This window comes from Cucurbitaria berberidis (genome assembly GCF_010015615.1).
Source record: "Cucurbitaria berberidis CBS 394.84 unplaced genomic scaffold K460scaffold_4, whole genome shotgun sequence".
Classification (NCBI taxonomy): Eukaryota; Fungi; Ascomycota; class Dothideomycetes; order Pleosporales; family Cucurbitariaceae; genus Cucurbitaria; species Cucurbitaria berberidis.
The window spans coordinates 480,978-505,549 of NW_024468938.1; the positions used below are offsets into that span (position 1 = coordinate 480,978).

General features: G+C 38.2%; 7 protein-coding genes across 7 annotated transcripts; 5 read left to right on the forward strand and 2 right to left on the reverse strand.

Moving 5' to 3' along the window:
* Positions 1-963: 963 nt before the first annotated feature.
* K460DRAFT_268311 (uncharacterized protein) lies at positions 964-1,179 on the forward strand (the record flags this gene model as incomplete). Its single annotated transcript, XM_040927535.1, has 1 exon — positions 964-1,179. A coding segment is annotated over one exon (216 nt), but the record flags the coding sequence as incomplete, so codon positions are not given.
* A 635-nt stretch (positions 1,180-1,814) lies between these two features.
* On the forward strand, positions 1,815-2,828 carry K460DRAFT_291214 (uncharacterized protein; the record flags this gene model as incomplete). Its single annotated transcript, XM_040929260.1, has 1 exon — positions 1,815-2,828. One exon carries the CDS (start codon positions 1,815-1,817, stop codon positions 2,826-2,828), a length of 1,014 nt encoding a protein of 337 aa, XP_040785367.1.
* K460DRAFT_367750 (FMN-linked oxidoreductase) lies at positions 2,816-4,368 on the reverse strand. Its single transcript, XM_040933637.1, has 3 exons — positions 4,041-4,368; positions 3,389-3,993; positions 2,816-3,335 (listed from the first exon to the last, which is right to left on the reverse strand). Exons 1-3 carry the CDS (start codon positions 4,281-4,283, stop codon positions 2,939-2,941), a joined length of 1,245 nt encoding a protein of 414 aa, XP_040785368.1. The 5' UTR covers positions 4,284-4,368; the 3' UTR covers positions 2,816-2,938.
* A 398-nt stretch (positions 4,369-4,766) lies between these two features.
* K460DRAFT_288270 (xanthine dehydrogenase/oxidase) lies at positions 4,767-9,296 on the forward strand (the record flags this gene model as incomplete). The annotated part of the gene is made up of 2 exons (XM_040929034.1): positions 4,767-8,759; positions 8,814-9,296. The coding sequence occupies 2 exons, from the start codon at positions 4,767-4,769 to the stop codon at positions 9,294-9,296; spliced, it is 4,476 nt and encodes a 1,491-aa protein (XP_040785369.1).
* An 814-nt stretch (positions 9,297-10,110) lies between these two features.
* Positions 10,111-10,659, forward strand: K460DRAFT_134551 (uncharacterized protein). Its single transcript, XM_040926702.1, has 2 exons — positions 10,111-10,313; positions 10,364-10,659. The coding sequence occupies exons 1-2, from the start codon at positions 10,181-10,183 to the stop codon at positions 10,510-10,512; spliced, it is 282 nt and encodes a 93-aa protein (XP_040785370.1). The 5' UTR covers positions 10,111-10,180; the 3' UTR covers positions 10,513-10,659.
* Positions 10,660-10,860: 201 nt separating this feature from the next.
* On the forward strand, positions 10,861-13,537 carry K460DRAFT_287868 (uncharacterized protein; the record flags this gene model as incomplete). The annotated part of the gene is made up of 4 exons (XM_040929002.1): positions 10,861-11,982; positions 12,031-12,311; positions 12,358-12,674; positions 12,723-13,537. The coding sequence occupies 4 exons, from the start codon at positions 10,861-10,863 to the stop codon at positions 13,535-13,537; spliced, it is 2,535 nt and encodes an 844-aa protein (XP_040785371.1).
* A 615-nt stretch (positions 13,538-14,152) lies between these two features.
* On the reverse strand, positions 14,153-14,677 carry K460DRAFT_287342 (uncharacterized protein; the record flags this gene model as incomplete). The annotated part of the gene is made up of 1 exon (XM_040928957.1): positions 14,153-14,677. The coding sequence occupies one exon, from the start codon at positions 14,675-14,677 to the stop codon at positions 14,153-14,155; it is 525 nt and encodes a 174-aa protein (XP_040785372.1).
* Positions 14,678-24,572: the final 9,895 nt, after the last annotated feature.

Genomic DNA, 24,572 nt, shown 5'->3' on the forward strand with positions numbered 1-24,572 from the left:
GCGGCAATCCAACGATTAGCTCAGATATAACTATAAACATTAAAGCTTACACAAAGTATAAGATGTCACTTTGCTAGTAATGTCTTGGCTTCTAGAATGTGCTCTACTCTTCATCACATCAAAGGAAAGCCCCTCTATGTACGTTTAGACACACAACCTATGCCGAACTTCTTCGCTTTGGAACCCTATTTCATTTGCGACACTAAACCATACCTTTTTAGCGTCCATCCTGAGCTGGCCGTGGTCCATTTGCCATATTCCGGGGACAGTGAAGGGGAACTTGCAGGTCGTCAGGAATGAATGGGATATAGAAGGGAAAAGGAGGAACAACAGAGGCATTTGTACAGGTGATGAACATACTAAGAGCCTGAAAGAAGTCGCATGCATCTATACTGTTGTGGCCTGCGATGCACAGTACATGTTGTGTTGCTTCACCACTGGCCTGGTTACAAGCATCCCTGCACTCAAAATACCTCCATTGATTGGCGACAACTTAACAGGTAGTTCTGAGCGCCAAGTTCCGGTGAGGATGACCATGACAGAGCCCTATTATTGACGACTTACTGGAAGACACGTTGGACTGCATGAAGTGGCTCAACTCGCATATGGAGACCATAAAGGCAGGCTTCTCCTCCCTATTAACTTGAATTTATTTGCCTCATAGCTGTTATCTTCTTGTGGCCTTACATTCTTCCATCCTTTTCCACTCGGACCTGGACAGGACAGCATTCCATTTGATCAGATCCATCAATCATCACAATCAAGCTCGTTTGGACTTTGGGAGGCGTCAGCCCTATACAATTTGGCTAGTATTCGCATGTATAACTATGATGTCCTGCCTAACTTGAATGTAGTGGTTCCGAGGATCGAGACCTTCACGGCCCTATGTCAACACTACAGCCTCGATTATCTCCTATGTCTCCTCCTTGCCACCACTGTGGCGCGGGGCAAGGAGATCGAAATATCGTGAATCAAGGCAATAGCAATGGCAATGCAGGCCGACCGTACTATTTATGCGACCATTGCCATAGATGGATTACATGGGGCGACAACCGTGGTATATCTGGTGGTAATCCATTGTGCTTCTGTGGTGCCATCAGTCGTCAAGATCGAGCAGGTAATGAAACTAGCATACCTAGGTTGGGATTTTGGACGTGTGCGACAGGAAGTTGCGACTATTTCTCCAGGTATCAGAACGGTTGGACTGACGCGCAGTTCGCATCAGACCCTGAGAATCCCCAGTGTACCATGTTTCGCCCATGGTTGCTATAGATTCTTGGTCTCTGGGAGCTGCAATTGAGTAGGATCAGAATGCACATCATAAAGAGGCGAGGAAACGGGAAGACGAGGTACATCAAAGAGAAGTAGGTGGCAGCACTAGTAAGAATGGTAGCACTTGCCCCTTGTTATGAGAGAACAACAATGCGAAACTAACAGTGATGCCGGGACTAAAAACTCACTTCTTGTGTTCTAGCTTGCGATGCACTGTCTTGTCATATAAATCTTGGTAACTGTTGTGACTGTAGTGACCTAGGCACTTGAGGTTCGGGGATACAGCAAGCGGTTGTAAATTAGTTCCACAATATTTCTTCTTCCTCATTGAACTTATTTGTGGAAACCTACTACACAAGCTATAAGCTCGGCTTGATGGAAGTTGGTACGATAAAGTGGGTATAAATGACGAAAACGGGTTGCTTGGTCGTTTCCGGAGCACGTCCCGCGCCTAAAGTTGATGAAGGAACAGCGAATTGCAAACGCCATCATCTGCGACTCCCACGCCCTCGACGCTATCATTAATTATGGTCTCGAAATCTATGCTCAACACGCTTCTGGAGAAGCAATTGACTTACGAGCCCGAGCCGCAGCCCTATTTCAGCTTCCGCAATGGCTACTGGAGCTCTGTCAAGCCCGACGTGTCATTCCCGCGTTTGGCCGCAGGAGAAGGCGCCCCCTCGAAAGCCCTCCGCGTCATCACATGGAACATCGACTTTATGGCCTCGCATCCCCGCGCGCGCATGGCTTCGGCGCTTTCGCATCTGGAAGAGCTAGTCTCGCAGATCCCAGAGTCTTGCGCTGTGGTCGTCCATTTGCAAGAGATTATGGAAACGAGCGGCTCAGACGAGCAGCAAGCGAATGACCTCAATCAAATCATGAACGCGCCTTGGGTTCGCGAATGCTTCAATCTTACAGATGTCGATACATCAAGGTTGGTTGCACCATATGGTCAGATCACTTTGATCGATCGACGACTGGCAATATCCAACGTCTCCCGGATGTGGTTCGTGAGTGAGTACCAGCGCGACGCGTTGTTAGTGGATATACGCCTCGATACGCCACAACCAAGATATCTGCGACTTTGCAATGTTCATCTTGATTCCAGTTACGGCAGCATGCGTCCTGTGCAGTGGAGCGCACTCGCGAAGCATCTTCAGAATGCAGATGAAGGCATCTCAGCCAGCATTCTTGCTGGAGACTGTAATGCCAATCAGGCGCGCGATAAGACGGCCCCGCAAGAACACGGCTTCAAAGACGCCTACCTTGAACTAGGTGGCATTGAGGGTGATGATGTCGGAGCGACGTGGGGGTTTCAGAGTGGTGTTGGTGCGAGTAGGTGGGGACATCAGAGGCTCGACAAGGAAATATTTTGGGGTGGTGTGCATGTCGACCGGCTGGAGCGGATAGGGGTTGGAGTACAAGTGGGAGACGAGAGATTCAGGAAAGCTCTTGAGAGTGAAGGAGAGGTGGCCTTTGTGACAGACCACTACGGCCTTATGGGCCATTTCAACCTCGAAGACGCAATGAGGACAGCTAAACATGGCGACACATGACGAATAACATTCAAAGTGAGTCAAATTCTATCGTATATGCGACTCTATTCTATGAGAGGAACATACTGACGAAGTCCAGCGCCGGAAATGCATCAAAGCCTACTATGCAGTCAAGCAGAGGCAGTCTGTCCGTAGAAAGGGTAATCAACATAGCCCTTTTGGGGTGGGTCTGCGCCATAGAATGTGTTACGGTCGTACTGGTTCAGCTCTAGACCCTCGGCCAGACGTTTTGGAAGATCTGGATTCGCGAGGAACCATCGACCGAAGATGATGAGGTCAGCGTCGCCAGACTCAATCTTTGGCACAGCGTTATCCCGATCGAAACCACCAGCAGCGATGAACTTGACGCCACCCTTTTGCAAGATGCTGCGGAAGACGGCGAGGGTATTGCCCTTGCCTTTGGCTGTGGCTTCGGCCTCAACGCCCTTGCCACCCTTCGAGGTGTATGCAGCCAGAGCATCCAACTTGGCCTGCTCGTCCAGTACTTCATCGAAGCGAGGCTCGACCCTAGTGGGCGTTGTTAGTATTTATCAAGACAAATTGCTACGCAATGTGCTCACATGTGCACGTAAGCGGGTCTCTCATTCTCTGGTAGAGTAGCGATCTTCTCACTCAGGTACTCCCAATGCTCGTTGGGATTGCTGTCCTTGGTGTCCTGGAAGTAGTTGTACGGGCTGAGACGGATACCGACACGGTCAGCGCCGATAGCCTTGGAGCATGCCTGGATGACTTCAAGGGGGAAGCGACTGCGGTTCTCGATTGATCCGCCATATTGGTCTGTCCTCTTATTTACGTTATCATGCAGGAACTGGTCGAGTAGGTATCCGTTGGCACCGTGGATCTCAATGCCGTCGAAGCCAGCCTCACGAGCTTTCTTCGCAGCCTCGCCCCAAGTCTTCGTCCAGTGTTGGATCTCTTCGAAGCTCAAAGGTTTGGGCGGGTGCTCAGCGCAAGCCACGCCATCCAGCCAGCTTCCTTCCATGGGGATGTCGCTTGAACTGACTGTGGGGGCGCCAGCACGAAACGAGGGCGGCGAAGCGCGTCCGGTGTGCCATAGTTGGCAGAATATATAACCACCCTTTGCGTGGACGGCATCTGTCACCTTCTTCCAACCTGCAATCTGCGAGTCTGAGAAAACCCCTGGTACGCCTGGGTAACCGCTAGCCTAGAAGAATCAGCGAGTGTCACGACTCTCAGTCTCCTGCATCTTACATATTGGGCAATATCAGTAGCTTCAGTCAGCTGGAGACCGCCTTTGGTCGCGCGCTGGCTGTAGTACTCGACTTGCAAGTCGTTGGGGACGAAGACGCCATCGCTCTCCTTGGTTGCTCGCATGCGCGTAAGAGGCGCCTGTACGATCCTGTGCTCGAGGTTCAGAGGGCCCAGCTTGAACGGTGTAAACAGAGCAGTCTGCTTGAGCGACTTGAACCCAGACGGGCTATCTGCTTTCGGCATGCTGGCGTATGTGCTTCTGGATATGCTATGTGCTGGATTGGGAGTGCAGGAGCAGTTGTGGAAGCTCCCCACAAGATATCAAGAATTTTGGATGTACGCATATTTTGAGGTCAGGGTCCCCTATTGTACCTGCGCTAAATCTCCCACCCATAGTATCCATTGCCGCAAATCCCAAGTTTGTGTTGCAGGAATGGGGGAGGGGCAGTACTGCAAGCCTTACACTTTACGCCCTCGCGCCTTGCGCCCTACAGCCAAACGGCCCACCGTACAATTTTCTGCATGTAAGAGTGGGGTGTGCTACAAACCCTCCGATCGGGAAAGCTATCGAGACCTTAGCTTCACACCCAATCAGCGAGAGCATTACGTGAGGGGGCGTGAACGTCGCGGATTACTGAGGGGGTTCATATTGTGCGGTTGTGCAGGGCGTCGCATAGGCTGCGTCTTTCAAGTCGTCTTTCTCCGTTTCTTGGTTCATAGCCTGCCATGCCCCTGCTGCCAACTCCCCCCAAATCGGCAGCGGCGGACCCGCCGCGGGCCCGTTCCGCCGCCGATGCACTCACGCCGCTCATCGAATCGACGTACTTGAAATCGGATATTACGTGCTACATCAATGGACGGAAAACCATCATCAGCAATCCGAACCCACATTGGACGCTTCTGGACTATATCCGCGCGCAGCCAAACCTCAAGGGCACGAAGCTAGGCTGTGGCGAGGGCGGTTGTGGCGCATGTACAGTCGTGCTCCAAGTAGCACATGTACAGTCTGGGAAGAGGAGGATCAAACACCTGTCTGTAAACGCATGTCTCTTCCCGTTGGTGGGCATCGATGGCAAACATGTCATTACCGTGGAGGGCATCGGCAACGTGGACAGGCCACATCCCTTGCAAGAGAGGATAGCGAAGCTACACGGGAGCCAGTGTGGTTTCTGCACGCCTGGGATTGTCATGTCGCTGTATGCGGTCGTGCGAAATGCATACGACCCAGAGACGCACAAGTACCACCTCAGCGCGCGCGATATTGAGATGGAAGGTCATCTGGATGGGAACCTTTGCAGGTGCACAGGATACAAGCCAATCTTGAATGCTGCAAAAACATTCGTCACAGAGGATCTAAAGGGTCAGCTGGCGGAGGAAAATGAGCCGACAACCGCAGATGGGGAGCATCTTGAGAGGGATTTAGTTGACCTGACTCGCAACCGGGGCGCAGGTCCTTCCAAGGTTTCCTGTGGGCGGCCGGGAGGCTGCTGCCGGGATACCCCTTCTGATAGCAGCTCAAATGAAAGCAGGTCGAACACATCATCGCCACCAACAGAGCCCATCACCAGCTCAGACGATGAGCATATCCCCGCCATCGTTAGCGCGACGAATTGTCCCACGCAAGACCCAGCAATTGCTGGAGCAAGCTACGCCAAACCTTTAAAGAGCAAGGAGTATGGTGCTGGTGCCGAGACTAAAGCAACAACAGCACTCCAGGAGGCACTATCCGTGAATTCGGAGAAGGGAGTTCCAAAGATTGAGTTCAAGGAATACATACCAGACACAGAGATTATTTTCCCTCCAGCTCTGTGGAAGTACGAATCACAGGCTCTGTGCTATGGAAACGACAAGAAGATCTGGTTCAGGCCTACGAAGCTCGAGCAACTGGTCGAGCTAAAGGACGCTTACCCCTCGGCGAAGCTTGTCGGTGGAGCTAGCGAAGTGCAAGTAGAAGTTCGCTTCAAAAATTCTGACTTCGCTGTCTCTGTATATGTCTCGGACATCGCAGAGTTGAAGCAAACCAAGCTGCCGCTAGAAGCGGAGTTGGAAAATGCTAGGGAACTGGTAGTAGCTGCTAACACGCCACTCACCGAGTTGGAGCAGATCTGTAAGCAGATCTATGCCAAGCTTGGGAAGCGTGCAATGGTGTTGGAGGCGCTCCGGAAACAACTTCGATACTTCGCTGGTCGCCAAATCCGCAATGTAGCCTCTCTTGCAGGCAACATTGCCACGGCCTCGCCAATCTCCGACGCGAATCCGGTGTTGATAGCGGCTGGTGCAACATTAGAGGCCATCAATAAGAAACATGGCAGCGTTGACCTTCCGATACGGAAGTTTTTTGTGGCGTATCGAACGACAAATCTACCTCCTGATGCTATCCTCCATCGTATCAGAATACCGCTCCCACCGCCCAACTCGAGGGAAGTCTTGAAAGCCTACAAACAAGCCAAACGAAAAGATGATGATATTGCTATCGTTACTGCTGCATTCCGTGTGAGGCTTGACTCGGAAGACATTGTTGAGGATGCTTGTATCGTGTACGGCGGGATGGCGCCCATGACCAAAGAATCTCCAAAAACTCAGAGTGCTCTCTTGGGCAAGCGATGGTTTCATTCAGACACGTTGGAAGCCGCCCTCACTGCCTTGCTCGAGGACTATGACCTTCCATACGGCGTCCCAGGTGGCATGGCCGACTATCGCAAGACGCTGACGCTTTCGCTATTCTTCCGCTTCTGGCACGAGTCGGCAGCCGAGTTTGGTCTTGGAAACGTCGATGAGCAGGTCATTGATGAGATTCACCGGGAAATTTCTAGCGGTGTTCGCGATGACTATAATCCCCACGAACAGCGCGTGGTAGGCAAGCAGGTTGCGCACCTCTCTGCTTTGAAGCAGTGTACGGGGGAGGCCTTGTATTTGGATGACGAACCGCGACTAGACCGAGAGCTATTTGGCGGACTGGTCATGTCGACAAAAGCACATGCAAAGATACTGAGCATCGACTGGGAACGAGCGCTGGAAATGCCTGGCGTCGTGGGATACATCAACCGGAACAGTATACCGGCAGATGTCAACGTCTGGGGCTCAATCAAGAAAGATGAACCCTTCTTCGCGGAAGACAAGGTCCTTTTCCATGGCCAGGTTATTGGTATGGTGTATGCCGATTCAGCTCTTGAAGCACAAGCAGCGGCGCGGGCTGTCAAAGTAGAATACGAGGTTCTCCAGCCCATCCTTACCATCGACGAAGCAATCGCAGCCGAAAGCTTCTTTCCACATGGCAAGTTCCTAAGAAAACGTCTTGCTATTGACGACAAGATGGAGGACGCTTTCGCTCGGTGTGATAGGATCTTCGAAGGCGTCACTAGACTGGGTGGCCAAGAACACTTTTATCTTGAAACCAATGCTGCTCTTTCCATTCCAACAGGCGAGGATGGTGCAATGGAGGTATGGTCGTCAACACAAAACACTATGGAAACGCAAGAGTTTGTGAGTTCGGTATTAGGCGTGCCCAGCAATCGCATTAACGCCCGTGTGAAGCGGATGGGAGGTGGATTCGGTGGCAAGGAGTCTCGCAGCGTGCCATTCGCAGTTTACACGGCCATCGCTGCGAGAAAGGAAAAGAGGCCAGTACGCATCATGCTGAACCGCGATGAGGACATGCTGCTCAGTGGCCAGAGGCATCCCTTCCAGGCGCGCTGGAAAGTTGGAGTTACAAAGGAGGGCAAGCTGCTCGCACTTGAAGCCGATGTCTACAACAATGGTGGCTTCTCACAGGACATGAGTGGAGCCGTCATGGATCGATGTCTTACGCACTTTGACAATTCCTACGAGTGTCCGAACGTATACCTACGAGGCTATGTCTGCAGAACTAATATTCATAGCAACACTGCATACCGAGGCTTTGGTGCTCCTCAGGGAATGTACTTCTCAGAGACGGTCATGTACAACGTCGCGGAAGGATTGGGCATGGATGTGGATGAACTACGATGGAAAAACCTGTACACGCCAGGAGAACACACACCATTCTTCCAGAAGATTGACGAGGACTGGCATGTACCACTTCTCCTACAACAACTAAGCAAGTCTTCAGATTACGACAGACGAAAGGCCGCAGTTGCGGAGTTCAACTCCAAGAATCGCTGGAGGAAGCGAGGCATCTGCCTCATTCCGTCAAAGTTCGGGCTCAGTTTTGCGACTGCTCTGCATCTCAACCAAGCCGGGGCCTATGTCAAGATATATCACGATGGCAGTGTGCTACTACACCACGGAGGAACAGAAATGGGTCAAGGTCTCTACACCAAGATGTGCCAGATTGCTGCGCAAGAGCTTGGTACCCCCCTTGATGCCATCTACACCCAAGACAGCCAAACCTATCAAATTGCAAATGCGTCGCCCACCGCTGCCTCCTCAGGCTCCGATCTCAACGGCATGGCTGTCATTGATGCTTGCAATCAAATCAACGAGCGCCTGAAACCTTATCGTGAAAAGCTTGGCCAGGGCGCACCGCTCAAGGAGATCGCTCATGCTGCCTACCTTGACCGCGTCAACCTCGCTGCGAACGGATTCTGGAAGATGCCTAAAGTCGGATATACCTGGGGCGACACGAACTTGGAGACGGTGAAGCCCCTGTACTACTACTGGACCCAAGGAGCGTGCTGCTCGGAGGTAGAATTGGATCTACTTACGGGCGATCACACTGTGTTGCGGACTGATATCATGATGGTAAGCCACACACTTTTCTCCACACTATCCCTCTCGATTAACAAAACACAACAGGACGTGGGCAATTCCATCAACCCGGCAATCGACTACGGCCAAATCGAAGGCGCCTTTGTCCAAGGTCAAGGCCTCTTCACCATGGAAGAAACCCTCTGGACGCGCGACGGCCAGCTTTTCACCCGCGGGCCCGGAACCTACAAGATCCCCGGCTTCAGCGACATCCCTCAAGTCTTCAACACCAGCATGCTGCGCTACGATAACGACGGCAAGCCCTTGTCCTGGAACCACCTCCGCAGTGTGCAGAGTAGCAAGGGCATAGGCGAGCCGCCGCTTTTCATGGGTTCGACCGTCTTCTTTGCGCTCCGGGAAGCGATCAAGGCGGCGCGGATTATGAACGGGAAGAGTGTGACGGATGGGTGGGGGCTGGATAGTCCGGCTACGAGTGAGAGGCTGCGGTTGGCGGTTGGTGATGAGCTTGTTGATCGGGCGAGGGTGGAGAGGAGGGAGGGGGAGACGAGCTTTTTGGTTGCTGTTGCGTAGTTGTAGTGTAACAGGCAGATAATTCCGGGGTTTTCGGGACAATGAAGATTGCGAGTCTTCTAGATATGACAGAATTAATTCGTGTAGCTAAAGCTTTAAAAAGGTAACGAATTCCTACCACTATGAAATCAATCATCATTAATGCTGTCTAAGAAATTAGCTTCGTTAACGCTTACGAAAGTCACGTTATACTAGCTTGCATCTATGCTCAACTTCAACGTATATTCTAGTCCAGAGTCGTATTTTCTATTGTAAACAAACCGGCTATTGTTCGAACACCTCGCAAGTATTAGTCGAGTCGTGACTAAAGCGCAGGCCGCCAATGTGTCAAAAGCTATCGCAAAGCTATGGATAGACAACCCTCATTTAGTTGTCATACATATTAACCTTGCGTCGCTGCAATGCACTCGTAAATGTGCCGTCCTCCAACGGGGGCTAGTATAGTTCGTTGATAACGATAGGACTTGATTGCTAGTAATGTTGGTGTATTGTTAGCAGTTTCCTACTTTTTTTATTATGTCAGCTGTTAGCAGGTAGTACGAGACACAGCAGTACTCAGAACGAACTATACAAGTACTAGTCATGGCCTTCTTAAAGTTCTCCGAGCTGTTCATGGCCAACCATTGCTCACCCCCACTCTTGAGGTTGTGAGTCTGAAGGATCACATAGTGGCACGCTAATGTGCGTAGCTCCCTCTCAACCCCGCTTTCTAGAGGAACGGCTCCAACTGCCAAATCCGGTCTTGATATCGGATGTTTCGTTCCTGATAACACCCTAATCCTTCAAGAAGTGGGTCCTCAAAACCCCCATTAATCACCTCCGCACGCCCCCAACCTTCAATTGCACTTGCAACATCGACATATCACCGGCTGTTCATTTGCGTCATGGCATCCATTACTTCAGACTACGCTAGTTCAATGCCTCGAGGACGAAGGAGAAGGGAAGTAGTGGGCAGAAATGAGGGCAAGAGATTTGTTTGCACAAATGACGGGTGTGGCAGAAGTTTTACGAGAGCAGGTTAGTATAGCCTTGGGATGATCATAGCGCTACGTATTGACTGTATACAGAGCATCTCCAAAGACATCTGCTGAACCATTCGACTGGCGAGTATACATGCGATAGATGCAGGGCTCACTTTAAGCGGAGAGACCTCCTCGGTGAGACGCGGTTCCTTGCAAGTCTTCAGGTTCCCTGCACGTGCTCCAATCTTCTTTGATCACTCGATTCTTCAAGAGTGGATTGAATACTTTGCACGACCTTTCTATCATCTCCGACTCTGCGTAACACTATCATTATTTCGCAAGTGTCCTTGAACCGGGCCGAGCTTTGATTAGCACAGCAAAGGGCAAGGCTTTGTATGCCGTGCGCCCCCACTGTGTACCCAATTCGGATGCAACCTAGAGCAGGATACGTAAAGAGTTGTCTTTTCTGTAGAGCCTTACATTGTCACCGCTCTTTGTGGAAAGTGCTGACAGTATGTATAGAAAGGCACGTGAGTCGTCATCGTCAGAAGGACGAGGAAGCTGGTGCTGAAGGTTGCGGTATATTGAATACGAGAAAGCGCATGTGGAAGGATTCCACTGGCAGAATCGTCACTAAGAAGCCTACGTTGTCGAGCGGCGTGCAAATACCTCAACCTACTACGCAGCAGCCACATGACGTGGACCCACTTCAGTCATTATCAGACTTTGTGCCCTTCTCAAACCAGGAGGAAGGTGCCCCAATCTCGCCGCCTAGCTCACATAACGCCTCGCTTAGCCATTCCTGGGAAGATCATGATTCTGGCACAGGAACAAACTTTCCTTCAACCACATTGGACTCAAATCTCCTTTCTTCATCGGAATCGTACTCGCCAATAGACCAGAGATTTTGGTCTACGGATCTGTCGCAGCCTCTGCCTGAGCCGTTGGCCTCTACTGCATTCGGCGATGCTCCCTTTGACGATATCTTCAACCCGGATACGGCGAGCTCATTCAACAACCCATTTACCACGATGAGCAATTATAATTGGCTCTTCGACATGGACCTTCCACGGTCTGGTCAATTTCAACAAGCCGCTGTGCAAGAACCGTTCACTGCATTTGCCTTGAACACCACTACCATCTCACAACCAAGCCATGCCTTCGACCTTCAGCTTGATCATGTGAACGTTGACAAGACTTTGTCGACAGTCGGTCATTTTGGGTCGCGGACTGACTCACCACAAGATCATTCACCGTCTGCAACACTGATCTCGCCGCAACTTAGTGACGAGGTGCAGAAGAATGCCCAGGGTAAAGTCAACCAGCAATCGAGGCTCGAGCTGGAAAATGCTCCAGTGTCCCCTGGGATAACAAACCCGATACCGCACGCCGGGGTAGTCCTCGATGTAGAGCGTCCGATGTCGATGCTCTTTCCGTCAAAAAGTCTACCCATCATTGATGAACTGGCTCGCCAACAAATGCTAGACCTGGTTGATATCACGCAGCCCACTGCACCAGATGGCAGTATTGTGATGCGTGATCACACGCTACTTACCCTGTCATGTTTACAAACATATTGTGATCTCTTCTTTACGCGCTTCAATACCGCTTACCCTCTTATACACATGTCGACGTTCGACCCCTCGGAGGTGGACACGCTACTTTTGATGTCAGTCCTTCTACTTGGGGCCACATATGGCGAGAAGGATGCCCATCAGCTAGCTGTACGTTATACCGCGTCTTTGAGGCAAACCCTAACCTGACTTGAACAGGTTTGTATTCACGACGTATTGCGGCCGCAAATATTTGCGAATGCTGGATTTTCGGCGAAACCTAGTTTATGGGTCCTGCAAACGATTTTACTTGTTGAGTGCTTCGGTAAGAGTAGGGCGGGGCAAAAGCAGCACGAGATGTCTCATCTTTTCCACGGTTTATTAATTAACTTGATTCGGCGGAGTGACTGCCAGAGTATTCGCCCACCAACATTGGCTGATGCCACTGATGATTTGGAGGACGACTGGCGAACATGGCGTGAAGCCGAACAGATGAAAAGGTATTTTCGATATCTGTTAAACTTCACAATGACTAACGTTTGGTAGACTTGCATTTCTATGCTTCATGTGGGACACCCAGCACGCAGTACTGTTCTGTCAGTCTCTCTGCATGTCAGCTTTCGAACTTCGCTCGAACCTTCCATGCGACCAGTCATTGTGGGAGGCGGACTCGGCTGAGACCTGGCATCAGTTGCGCCAAAAGCAGCCTACTCCTCCCATATTCCTGTCGTGTTTGAAGATGTATCTCCACCCGAATGCTGCCACCGTACCCAAGAACATGAACGCTCTGTCAAGATCGCTGCTCCTGCATGGTCTAATGTCCGTTGCATGGGATATGCAGCGGCGAGATCAGACGTCCCTAGGTAAGTTGCGTAGTCCCAATGTTCGTAGAGCACCACTAACCATCCCAGGCGTCATCGACACCAATCCCCTGGGTAACTGGCAGACGCGCCTCGCCACGTCATACACGACATGGCACAATGACTATACAGACTTCTGCAACCAGTATCTTTCCCGCCTCCCTTCATCCGATCATTACCTCGCCAAGGAGTTCCAAGTCTCTCGCACCGCTACCCTAGCCCTCTACCACGCCGCTCATATTCTCCTTTGCACACCCTTTCTCGATCTACAAATCTACGCTGGCTCGCGACATATTCTCGGCCGGCCAGTTGCGCGCCAGGACTACGCACGCTCACAACGCGCTGTCAAGAAATGGGTAGCGGAAAACGTGCACGAAGCAGGAAAAGCCGTTTGGCATGCCGCAGCGCTCGTAAGCGAAGGTGTCGACATTCTCGATGGCGAACTGAGTTTTCATGATGTCGGCGGTGGACGCTTATGGCACCACCCTTGGGCTGTCTATCTCGGCACACTCGTTGTCTGGGGCGTGTGGTATGCACGCCCTGTCCCTCCTGTTGCAACAGATCAATTGCCCACTCACTTAAAGCATCTGGATGATGAGGAAGATGAGATTATCTGGGATCCCGCGGCAGAAATGAAAAGCCTGCTTGGCGCGATACTCCAGAGTGAGCCGGAGAAGTTGCTACAAAGTGGATATCAAGGAGGAATCGCGGGTGGGATGGGGAAGAGAGGAACGAATGGCCTTGCTGCAGTGGTTAGTAGGTGCTTGAGTAAAGTTCGATGGGCGGTTGTGCACGACGGAATGATAGTGCTTAGAGGCTTGGTGCAGTGGCGTTTGGTTGGAGGGGGTGGACTCGGAGGACCATAGTATTGCTCCACGATGATTATAATAAACGCTGCATATACCCCCGAATTGTCTTTTCGTTCGGCTGATTTTCAACATTGAACCAGTAATTGGTGTCTATCGCCCGGGATGTTTTCTGTGAGCACATATTCGCCGCATCAATGAAGAACGTGAAGCTGTTGTCATGTTATGACTTACTGATCTATCGTACGTTAAGTTCGTGGAGAGCTATGAAGTGCCCCGTCGCTATGTTAGCACCGTCATGGCACAGTAGTTGCGACACGGGGCGGGAAGGTATAAGTGTACCCGAGAGTCAAAGCTTCCGCTTGGTAGTTTAGCTAAAGCGGTGCGGTTGAATTATTGCGTTTTGGAATTACTGGGCGTTCACCATTTATGAAGCCTATAAGTGAAAGATGGAAGGATCTTATTTAAGGGAACGAACTTAGAAGCTAGCATCGCTTGATTTTGGTGTTTTAGCTCCCATCGCCTTTGAAAATCCCCATCCAAGGACGCAGCAAGTTGGATGTTACGTCCTCGCAAATCCTACATCTCCTAGTAGTCACATCTCCTCCCATACTCCACATCAACTTTTGCCATCACACTTATACGATAATCCCACCGATCTTTCTGATTCTTCAATCAAGCACATCCGCCACAGAAGCATCGTCCGCGATCATAGCCGATACTCCATTGGTTTGGAAAGGTGAACCAGCCGGAGTTGTACCAACCACACGCTTTCGTAATCTCCCTCGAGTAATCCTGTCTGCCACCCGCACTGCAATACTTCGCTTCGCGATCGCTGAAGTTGCAGAAGAAAGCCACAATATCGCCGCGGATAGAGTAATAGTTCATCCCAGGGTTGACGTTCACACCTCCTCCGCACTGGCGGTCCAGGTCCGCGTTGGCGGCATCCGTGTTGCCGTGATGGAGGTCCCGGGCACCTCCGCAGGAGTAATCGCGGCGTATAAGGCGGTTAGGTTGAGGCTCAGATGCGTAAGGCTTCGGAAGAGGGGCGTAGACGGTGGCGTTGGCGAGTTTTGTGTGGACCTCGACGCCGTCAACGAACTCGACAGCGTAGGTGCCTTCTTCCTGCCCTTCTGGAATGACAAAGCCAGAAGCTGTAAGCCCAATTGCGGCAATGGTGAGAATCCTGTTTAGAAGCATGTTTGGTGGTATTGCAATTGAGTTGGCGAAGCCTTCGAATGAGTAGTGGCTCTCTGGGGATCGACGCTCTGGTGATTGTGGATGCCATTCTTGCTCAGCAGTCTCTCGTCTACTTATACATCTTCCAAAGAAAATTGCCCACGGTCTAGGCATAGTCGTTGTCTACCTAATCCGAGGGCAGTTCGTTGGCGGTGCACGCCATGTCTCCATCTGTACCGTATGTCCGACCTTCAGGGCATCGAGCCCGTGGAGAAGGACCGAGAATGCTGGCATTTGAAGCACATCAATGGATTTAATATAATCTTTTGGTAAGAAAAGAGTCTCACTACATGAAAAACCCTCGGCGTTCGCCTTACCAGGGAAGTATCCGGAGAGGCATTCGGGTATTTGCTATAAGAGGCATGGGCACCTCGTATTGCACAGACATTCTCACCAATACTAGTACTACCTGGGACTAAGGGTCTGCGCACACTCGCACCATATTTACATTTCAAGGCATAATGTGTAACTGTTTAATGGCTGTCCTAGCGCAGTCTACCTAGCGGTAAGCTTACTTCTGCACTATTTAATTACTAGTGTAATTAGCTATCCAGCTTTAAAGTCTCATTAATGAAAAATGCCAAAGCAGAATTAGGGGGGCAAGGGTAAGACTCTAGCTGCGCCTTTTTATGCTTACTAGTAAAAAGCTAGTTTTAAATAAGTACTAGTATATTATACAATTTTTAAAAGTAAATTATTTTTTTATTATATAATTCTGTACTAAGAACTTTAAAAATAATAAAAGTATAAAAATAAGTAAAAGTATTTATTTTATAATTTAAAATAAATAATAATTTTTAAAAGAGGGCTTAATATATACAAAATATATTAAAAATAAAAATAGTTAAAACTATAATTATTTTTTTATATACTTTTTAAGTACTGCGCATTTTTAAAAACTAAAATTTAGATTTTAATATAAGTAAGCTTGCATTTTTTTTTAAAATTTTTTAAAAAAATTAAAAAAGCTAGCAAAATTTTTTAAAAATATTAAGTATTTTAAAAATAATTGCTTATACCCCTAATTTTTGTATTATTTGCTATTAGAGTAGTTTTTTATAGCTATTTTATATTTATTATAAAGAATATATTGCAGTTTTTATATTTAAAAATTAAAAAAATTAAAAATATAGCTTTAAATATTTATTTTTATTTTAGCTTAAAAAATATAAGTAGCGCATATACAAGCTTTACTTACTACTAATTTTAAATATTAAATTTATACTAATAAATATTATACTATTTTTTATAGTACTTAAAATATTAAAATAAAAAAAATAGTACTTATTTCTATTATTAATATAAAAAAGATAAAATATAATACTAAAGTAGTATTAATATTTTAAAAATAAAAGCTTAAAAGTACTAATATTCTCTACTTATATAATAAAAAAGTTTATACACTTAGTTAGAAAAAAGCAAAATAAGCAAAAATAAGTTTTTTATTAGCTTTTATAAATAATATGCTTAAAAATTCTAATATATAAATAAATAGCTAAACTATAGTTATAGTTTGCAAATGCACTAACTTCTATATTTTTAATTTAAATTATTTTTTAGTATTATTAATATTTAGTAAAAAAAATTTTAAAGTATTTAAAGTTTTTTAAAAAAATAGTAGTAACTTTAGTAGCTATTTTAATAATAAAAAAATAAATATATAAATATAGTAAAATTAAGTTTAATTTTTTTATATTTACCTTAATAGGCAGCAAATAATATTTAAATATTTTTAATATAAATTAGAAAAGCTTATAAGTACTAAAGTTTTAAAAAAATAAAATACTTAGTTAAAAAGAATAAATAGGAAAAAAGTAATACTATAAAATAAATTAGTATATTTAAAAATATATGCAGCAAATGCTTATAAATATAAAAAATATATATACTAAATTTATTTTTATATATATTAGGCTAGGGCATACTAGCTAAAGCTTAAAAGGAATAGAGTTACTTAAAAAAAAATTTAAACTTATAATATTTTAAAGCTAATTAATTGTTTAGTATAATTATAAGAGTGTAAAAAGCAAATATATAAAAGAATAAATTAAAAATATTAAAAGATAATTTTTTTTTTTTTTTTTTTTTTTTTTTTAGGTAGATATAGCTAGGCTTTAAAATATATAATATTTTTGCATTCCTACTTTAGATCTTATAACTTATTTTTTAATTTTTTTTTTTCTTTTTTTTTAGGGAATAAGGCTAGCCTTTAAAATATATAATATTTTTGCATTTTTACTTTAAATTTTACAACTTATTTTTTAATTTTTTTTAAATAAAGGGTAAAGGCTTTACTAAGCTTACTTTTAAAATTTATAGTATTATTACTTTTTAATAGCTAAATTATAAATATTATTATAGCTAAGTTATATTAATTTTATAAATATAGGGCTTTATATAAAGGGTAAGTACTTAAAGTATAAATAAGTTAATATATATTTTTAAAATAGCTAAAAAGTAAAAAAAAAAAATTTAAAATATTTAAAAATAAAATAAAAAATTTTAAGTGCAGATAATAAGCAGTGCTTATATTATTATAGTAAGTACTTAATATAGAACTTTAAGTAAAAGTAAAAAATAAAATAAATTTTTTTAGTAATACTAAAAATTTACTATATAAAAGTAAAATAAATATTTTGCTTTAGCATACTTTATATACTTTTAAAATTTTTAAATTTTTAAACTAAAAATGCAGGATGCGCAGATATAGTACTTATTTTTTTTTAAAATTTTAAACTAAAAAATTAAAAAAAATACTATTTTAGGCTATAGTGCATAAAGCAAAATAAGTTATAAATAAGTTAAAAGTATTCTAGTAAATTTTTAATTTTTTTAAAATTAATATAAAAAATTTTAAAAATACTACGCATTAGTTATATAAAAACTTATAAAATTTAATACTTAAAACTTAAGTAATTATAATTTATAACTTTTTTATACTTATATAAGTTTGCTAAATTTATTCTATTTTTTTTTATAATTATTATAGTATTTTAGCTTTGTATAACCTAAATTTAATTTTAAAATAAATATATTTAGTATAATACTGCAAAAAATACAAAAACTATACTTATAAAAAAATATAAGTAACTTTTTTTTAAAATTATTAAATAAAATTAATATTTTTTTTTATTATTTTTAATAATTAATTAATTAAACGTGTAAGTACTAACGTATATAAATTTTAATATAATTTAATATAATATACTGCTTAAAAATTAAAAAAGCTAAAAAATATTTTTTAAAATTAAAAAAGTAGCATTTTATGCTTACTAAGTATTTTTAAACTAAAGTACTTAATTTACTAGCTACTAGCTTTATAGTTTGTTTATTTAATTTTAGAATTTTAAAGCTTTATAAATAAAATTTTTAAATAATATAATATTTTACTATAAAATTTATATAAAATATATTTTTTTTAATATACTACATTTCTAATAAGGCAGCTTAAAATATATAAGCTATTATTATAAATATAAAGCTATAAACTATAATATTTTATAAAAATAGCTATAGAAGAAAAGTTCTTTTTTTTCTGTTTTATTTAAAACATCTTTACTATTTACTAAATTTTATAATAATAATAATTAGCAAACTAAATTATATAAATTATAAAATATAAAAAATATACTGCTTTCTAAATTTTATAGCTATAATAGCAAAGTTTTATAATACTACTACTTTAAAATACTAATTTAAACATATTAATTTTAAATTTATTTATAATAATATTTAAAATAACTACTACTTACTAAAGCTTTTCTTCTGTAAATAATAAATTTTTAAATTTTTTTTTTTATTTCTGCTGCTATTTAGCACAACGCTTAGTAGCTATAGTAGCTAAGTATTCTATTTTTAAATAATATTTTATTTTGCTTTTAATTCTACAATATTTCTAATACTTTGCTTATTATTTAATTAAAATTTATAATAAATTAAATTATATTTAGTTATAAACTTGTAGAGCAGACTTTTTAAATATTCTAGCATTATTACTATAATTGCTACTAGGCATAAAAAGTATAAACTAAAATTTTAACTAAATATAGCAAAAATTATAAATTATTATTTTATAAAGTTTAAATATATTAGTATTTTTTACTATAAAATTAGTATAAACTAAAAAGCTATAAACTAGTAAAGTATTCTAGTCTAGACTAGGTAAAATAAAAAGTAAGTATATATTTTAATATTTTCTAGTAAAAAACTTAGTATTTCTAGTATTTTTAGCTTTAATTAAAAATTTTCTGCCTAGCTTTTTAGTGCGTACTGCTTTTGTAATATATAAAAGCTTACTAGTTTTTACTACTAGTTTTACTATAATATAAAGCTATTATAAATATTTAAATAAAAAAAATGTATAATAGTACAATATAGTATTTACTAATTAATATATAAAAAAATAACGTTTATAGTAAACTTAAAAGTAAAAGTATAAAAAATAGTAAGTAAAAACTATAAAAAGCAAAAGCCTTATTTAACTTAAAAAATTACTTTAAATATAGTATTATTTACTAGGATACTAGTACAATTTATATATTTAACTATACCTTAATATATACTTAATTTATTAAAATATAGTATTATAAAAAATATAAAAATTATTAAAAATTATATTAAGCTATATTAAAAATATCTAGCTTTTTCTGCTGCAAGTTGTATAGCGCTGCTTTTAAGTTATTAAATTAAAGTAGTCTTTGTAGGAAGTCTAAAACTAGTTAAAAATACTAATTAAATACTAAATAATTATAGTACTATTAAAATTTTTACTTTAATTTCTATAATTATAGAATTATATAATATTTTAGTATATAGTAGTAATAAATTATTGCGCTCTACTGCGGCGGAATAAGTAGCTAGTATATAATTATACTTATTTTCTAATTTTATATAAATTATAACAAAATTTTTAAATAAAACTAGTATAGCTTTAGAAAAGCTTATTAATATAGAAATTTTAAAGTATAAAATAAATTTACTAGCAAAGTTTCTTTACTTGTTAAAATTTTTAGCTAATCTAATAAAAAAAATAGGCAAAATAAATAATTTTTTATAATTTTTAATATTAAGACTTACTTAAAAAAAAGTGTAGGGATATTTAGCTATAAGTAATTTTAGTTATAGTATAAATAAAAAAGTTAAACTTCTATATTAATAATTAGTTAATTATATTTTTTTAGTATTATTAATAACTTACTTTTTAATTACTATATTTTACAGAAATATAATATAAGCTTTATTTTTCTTATATTATTATTAAGTACTTAAATATTTTAAACTTTAATTTATAAAACTTTGTCTAAATAAAGTAAATATAAAAAAGCAATAATATAAGCTAGGCTTATTATTATTTATTAATATTACTTAGCCTAGCTGCAAAAATTAACTTTATTTTATTTTTAGTAATTACTGCAATTTTTAGTATATCCCGCGTTATATTAGTAGAAATTTTTAAATTTTTTTTTAATTATTACCTGCACGCTTTTTTAGTTAAGCCCTTTTCTAGCCTGCAAAATAAAATAAGTATATATTTACTTATTAAATTTAATATATAATATACTTTTTAGCATTTAAGCGCTTATATATAATGCTAAATAATATTTAATAAATATAAGTTTTTTATTTATTTTTTTTTGTTATTTTCTGTAAAAGCTAAGCTTTAGCAGTTTTATTTATAAACGTAGTAATAAGTTATAGCAGCTTTTATTATAAAAGTAAATAATTAAAAGTTACTATTTTTAGACTTATAGAAATTAGTAGCTTTAAAAAATTTAGCTATAATATTTATATTATTTAATAATGCCTTTAGTTTTTTATAGTAAAACTTAATTTATATATAAATTAAAAGTAGAGTATTTCTAGAAATAATAGCAAAATTATTTATTATTAGTATATATATATTAGCAAATAACTACAACTTTAATTATTATTTTATAAATTTTTATTAAATTTAATAAAAAAGTTTTTTTTTAACTATTGTAACAAGGTATCGTTACCGGGAGTTAGTGTTACAGTAATACTGCGCTATCCCCTTTAAGAATTAGTGCGCATATAAAAATTTTATATTTAACTTACGCTATATTTGCAAAATAGCAGTATTAAGTATTATTAACTTATTAAGCTAGAAAATAGCTTTTTATTAGCTATTTTATTTTTATTTTTTATAGCGTAAAGCAAATACTATTGCCTAAAGCTATTTTTTAATAAAATAATACTTTATAGTATAATAGCCTAAAAATAGCCTTTCTAATATAATTAAGCTAATAGGCTATACTATTAAAACTACTAGCTTTAGCTAATTTTTAACTAAATAGCAAGGCAGAACTTAGCAATTAAAGCGCACTTTTAATATTTAAAAAGTGTATTTTAGTTGCTAAAAAAAAGCGCAATAAATTTTAAGTATAATAATGTTTTTTTATAATTAAAGCAGAAATAGCGCAATTAAAAAATACTAAATATAATTCTACTTTAATTTTACTTATAAAAGGAACTTTTAAATTTAAAATTATTAAAATGCGCAAGTAGGGCGTAAATAGTGCGCTTATATTTTTGCACATAAAGCGCATGCTTTAACTAAAAAATTTTTTTAAATATTAAAAAAAAAATTTTAAAAAATACTATAAATTCTTCTGCTTATACAAGGTAGCATTCTAACTTCTGCTATAGAAATTTTTTTAAAATAATATTAAAATTACTTAAGTAATGCAATATTTTAGTAAAAATTTAAAAAAACTTTAGTATATATATTATAAGTATACTTTTAAAGCGCGCAGTATATTATTTACTTAAAAATATTTTAAGCAGTATATGCTTAACTTACTTGCTAACTTAGTTAATTATAGCTTTAAAGTAGCTATAGCGCACGCTTAAACTATATAATAAAAAAACTAAACTATTTGTTTATTTATAATTTATTTTAATATTTTTAAAAACTAGCTTACGCCTTATATTAAAAAGCAGAAAGTTTAATACCTGTTTTTAAAATTTAAGCTAAAATTGCAGAAAGTAATTATTAACTACTATTAAATACTTATAATTAAGGAAAATTTAATAGTATTAAGCTTTATACTAAAATATAATTTATATTAATTTTTGCCTGCGCATAAACAATGCTTATATAGTATATTTAAAGCTAAATTTAGAAACTTAGCTTTAAAGCTTAAGCTAAGTAAACCTGCTACTAAACTATAAAATAAAAATAGTATTATATATTATAAATATTACAAAATTAAATACTATACTAATAAATATAAAAGTAATTTAAATTACCTTCCTATACGCGTTAACTAAATAGGAAAAAGCTAGGCCTTATTTTTAGCTTAAAGATAATAAAGCGCGTTTTTATAAATATTTTATTAAGTATAAAGCGCATATATAGCGCTGCTAATAATACTAGTTTTAAAAAAAAATTTTAAATTATTTTAGACTTATAGGCAGATATAAGCTTTATTAGCTAATAAGTAGCTATAAAAATAAATTTAAAATTTTTTAAAAGAGCTAAGCTTTTAAAGTTAAAATAGATTAGTTTATAGTATTAAAGTATATACGCAGTATATAAGTTTTAAATATACTTAATAAATAATATAAATATAAAATACTATATTTAAGTTACTGTATATAGAATAAATAAAAAAGGCGCCTTTTTTTTTTTTAGCAATTCTTTTTTACAATAAAAAAAAATTTATATTAATTATAGTTTTTAAACTTAGCATTAGGGATATACTTTAGTAAATATCTAGCTAGCTATAATAGCTTAGCTACTAAAAAGCTTAAATTAAACTAGTTTTAATATATACTTTTTAAGAGTTCTACAAACTACTAAAGTAAGTTTAGACTATAATATTTATATTTATTAAGCGTATATAGTATATAAAGTACGCATACTAAACGCATTATCTAAATACTAGAATATTTTTAATAAAAAAGTAGCAGAAACTTTTTTAAATTTTAAAATATTAAATTATACTATTTTTTTTATAGCTAACAAAGAACCTTTTTATAGTTTTTTATATAATTTTTTTATATATAAGCTTAAAGTGCTCTGCAAATATTTAAATAATATATTTAAAAAAAAAAAAATTAGGCATAGTATAAGCCTTATAAAAACTTTTATACTTTTTATTTTTAAAAAAAATAGTAAGCTCTGCCTTTGCATTAACTATTAAAAATTTAATACTATTACTATTAAAAACTATTACTTTTTTTTTTTAGTTAGAAAAACTTTAAACTACTTATTAAGTATATATTACTATACTACTTTTAACTTGCAAAACGCATACTACTACTTAAAAATTATAGTAAGTAATAAATAAAAAATAGCTTTTTAAACTTAATACAGGCATTTTAAGTACTTAGTTATACTTTTTAAGCTTATTAATACTTTAGTAAGCTTTTAAGCCTATATTAATAAAGCATTTAGTAAATATTTAGACTATATTTGCGTAGTTTACTTAAATAATATTTTTATTTATATTTATAGCGCTAATATTGCAGTTTACTAGCGCGCAGTTAGCTCTATACTTATATTTTTATATAAAGCAGAATTTTTTATTAACTTAAAAAAGTATACTTTTACTTCTAATAAAATATACTTTTTTAAATATATTATTATAATGCAAAGTATATGCGCGGACTTTATACAGGTAAAAATAATTATATAATAATTATAATTTACTAATACTAAAAAATTTTAGTTCTTTTTAGGCTTTGCAAACTTTTACTACTAATTTATTAAAAAATATACTAAGAAAACTGCCGCTCTAACTAATTTTTTTAAAAAGTTTTAAAAATTTTAATAAACTAATAAAGCTAATATATTTTTTAAAATGCTTAAATAACGCTTTTTAAATATACTTATTTTACGCTATTTTAATCTTGCGCGGCCTATTTAAATTAAAATAAATATTTTTACTTTTACTATTATAAATATACTATTACAGTATTTTAAAAATAAAAAATAATATTTAATTGCTTTTATATTTTAGAAACTTTAGAGTGCTAAGCTTAACTATAAAATATATAATTTAAAGCTTTTAGCTATTATATATAGTTTTAAATAATAAAAGTACTACTTTAAAAGAGCGCAGTATATAATATAAGTACTTAGTAATTATAATAACTTAAGCTTTATGCGTGCTATACAGAAGCTAAACCTGCGCTAAGCATATTAAGTAATTTACTTTAAAATTTTTAATTTTAAAGTAAAATACTATTTAAAGAAAACAAACTTTACAGACGCACTATTTAAAAAAGCAGATTATAAGCAAGAAAACTTATTGCTAATTTAACTACTATTTACTTTATAAAATAAACTACTAGTAAAAGTAGTACTAAATAAAATAAAAAAATTTATACTTAAGCTTAGCTTAGTTAGCGCGTATAAAACATACATTACTACTATTTATAAAATTAAAATAGTTTTTATTGCTAGCGCTATAAAGTGCATTTTATATGTACTATGCTTACTAGCTAAAGTATTAATTAGTAGTAAACTTGCAATAGTAAAGTTTTTTATACTAGTAAAAATTTTATATTAGCTATAGCAAAAAAATACTTTTACTTAATAGTAAGTTATAAATTCTGCAAATATAAAAAGTACTTAAAATAATAGAAAAATATATATTTAATACTTTAATAAAAAAAGTATTTTGCAATATAATAGCAGGATATATATTTTAGAAAAGCTAGCTATTAAACAAGAAATTTTTTTTTATTATTATAATATGCGCCTAATAGGCTACTTTAGCGCACAAAAAATGCTTAAGCTAATTAGCTAGTTGTATTACTAGTTTATACTTAATAATAATATTTAAAATTATATAAAAATGTGCGCTATATGCTAAAAAAGCAAAGCGTA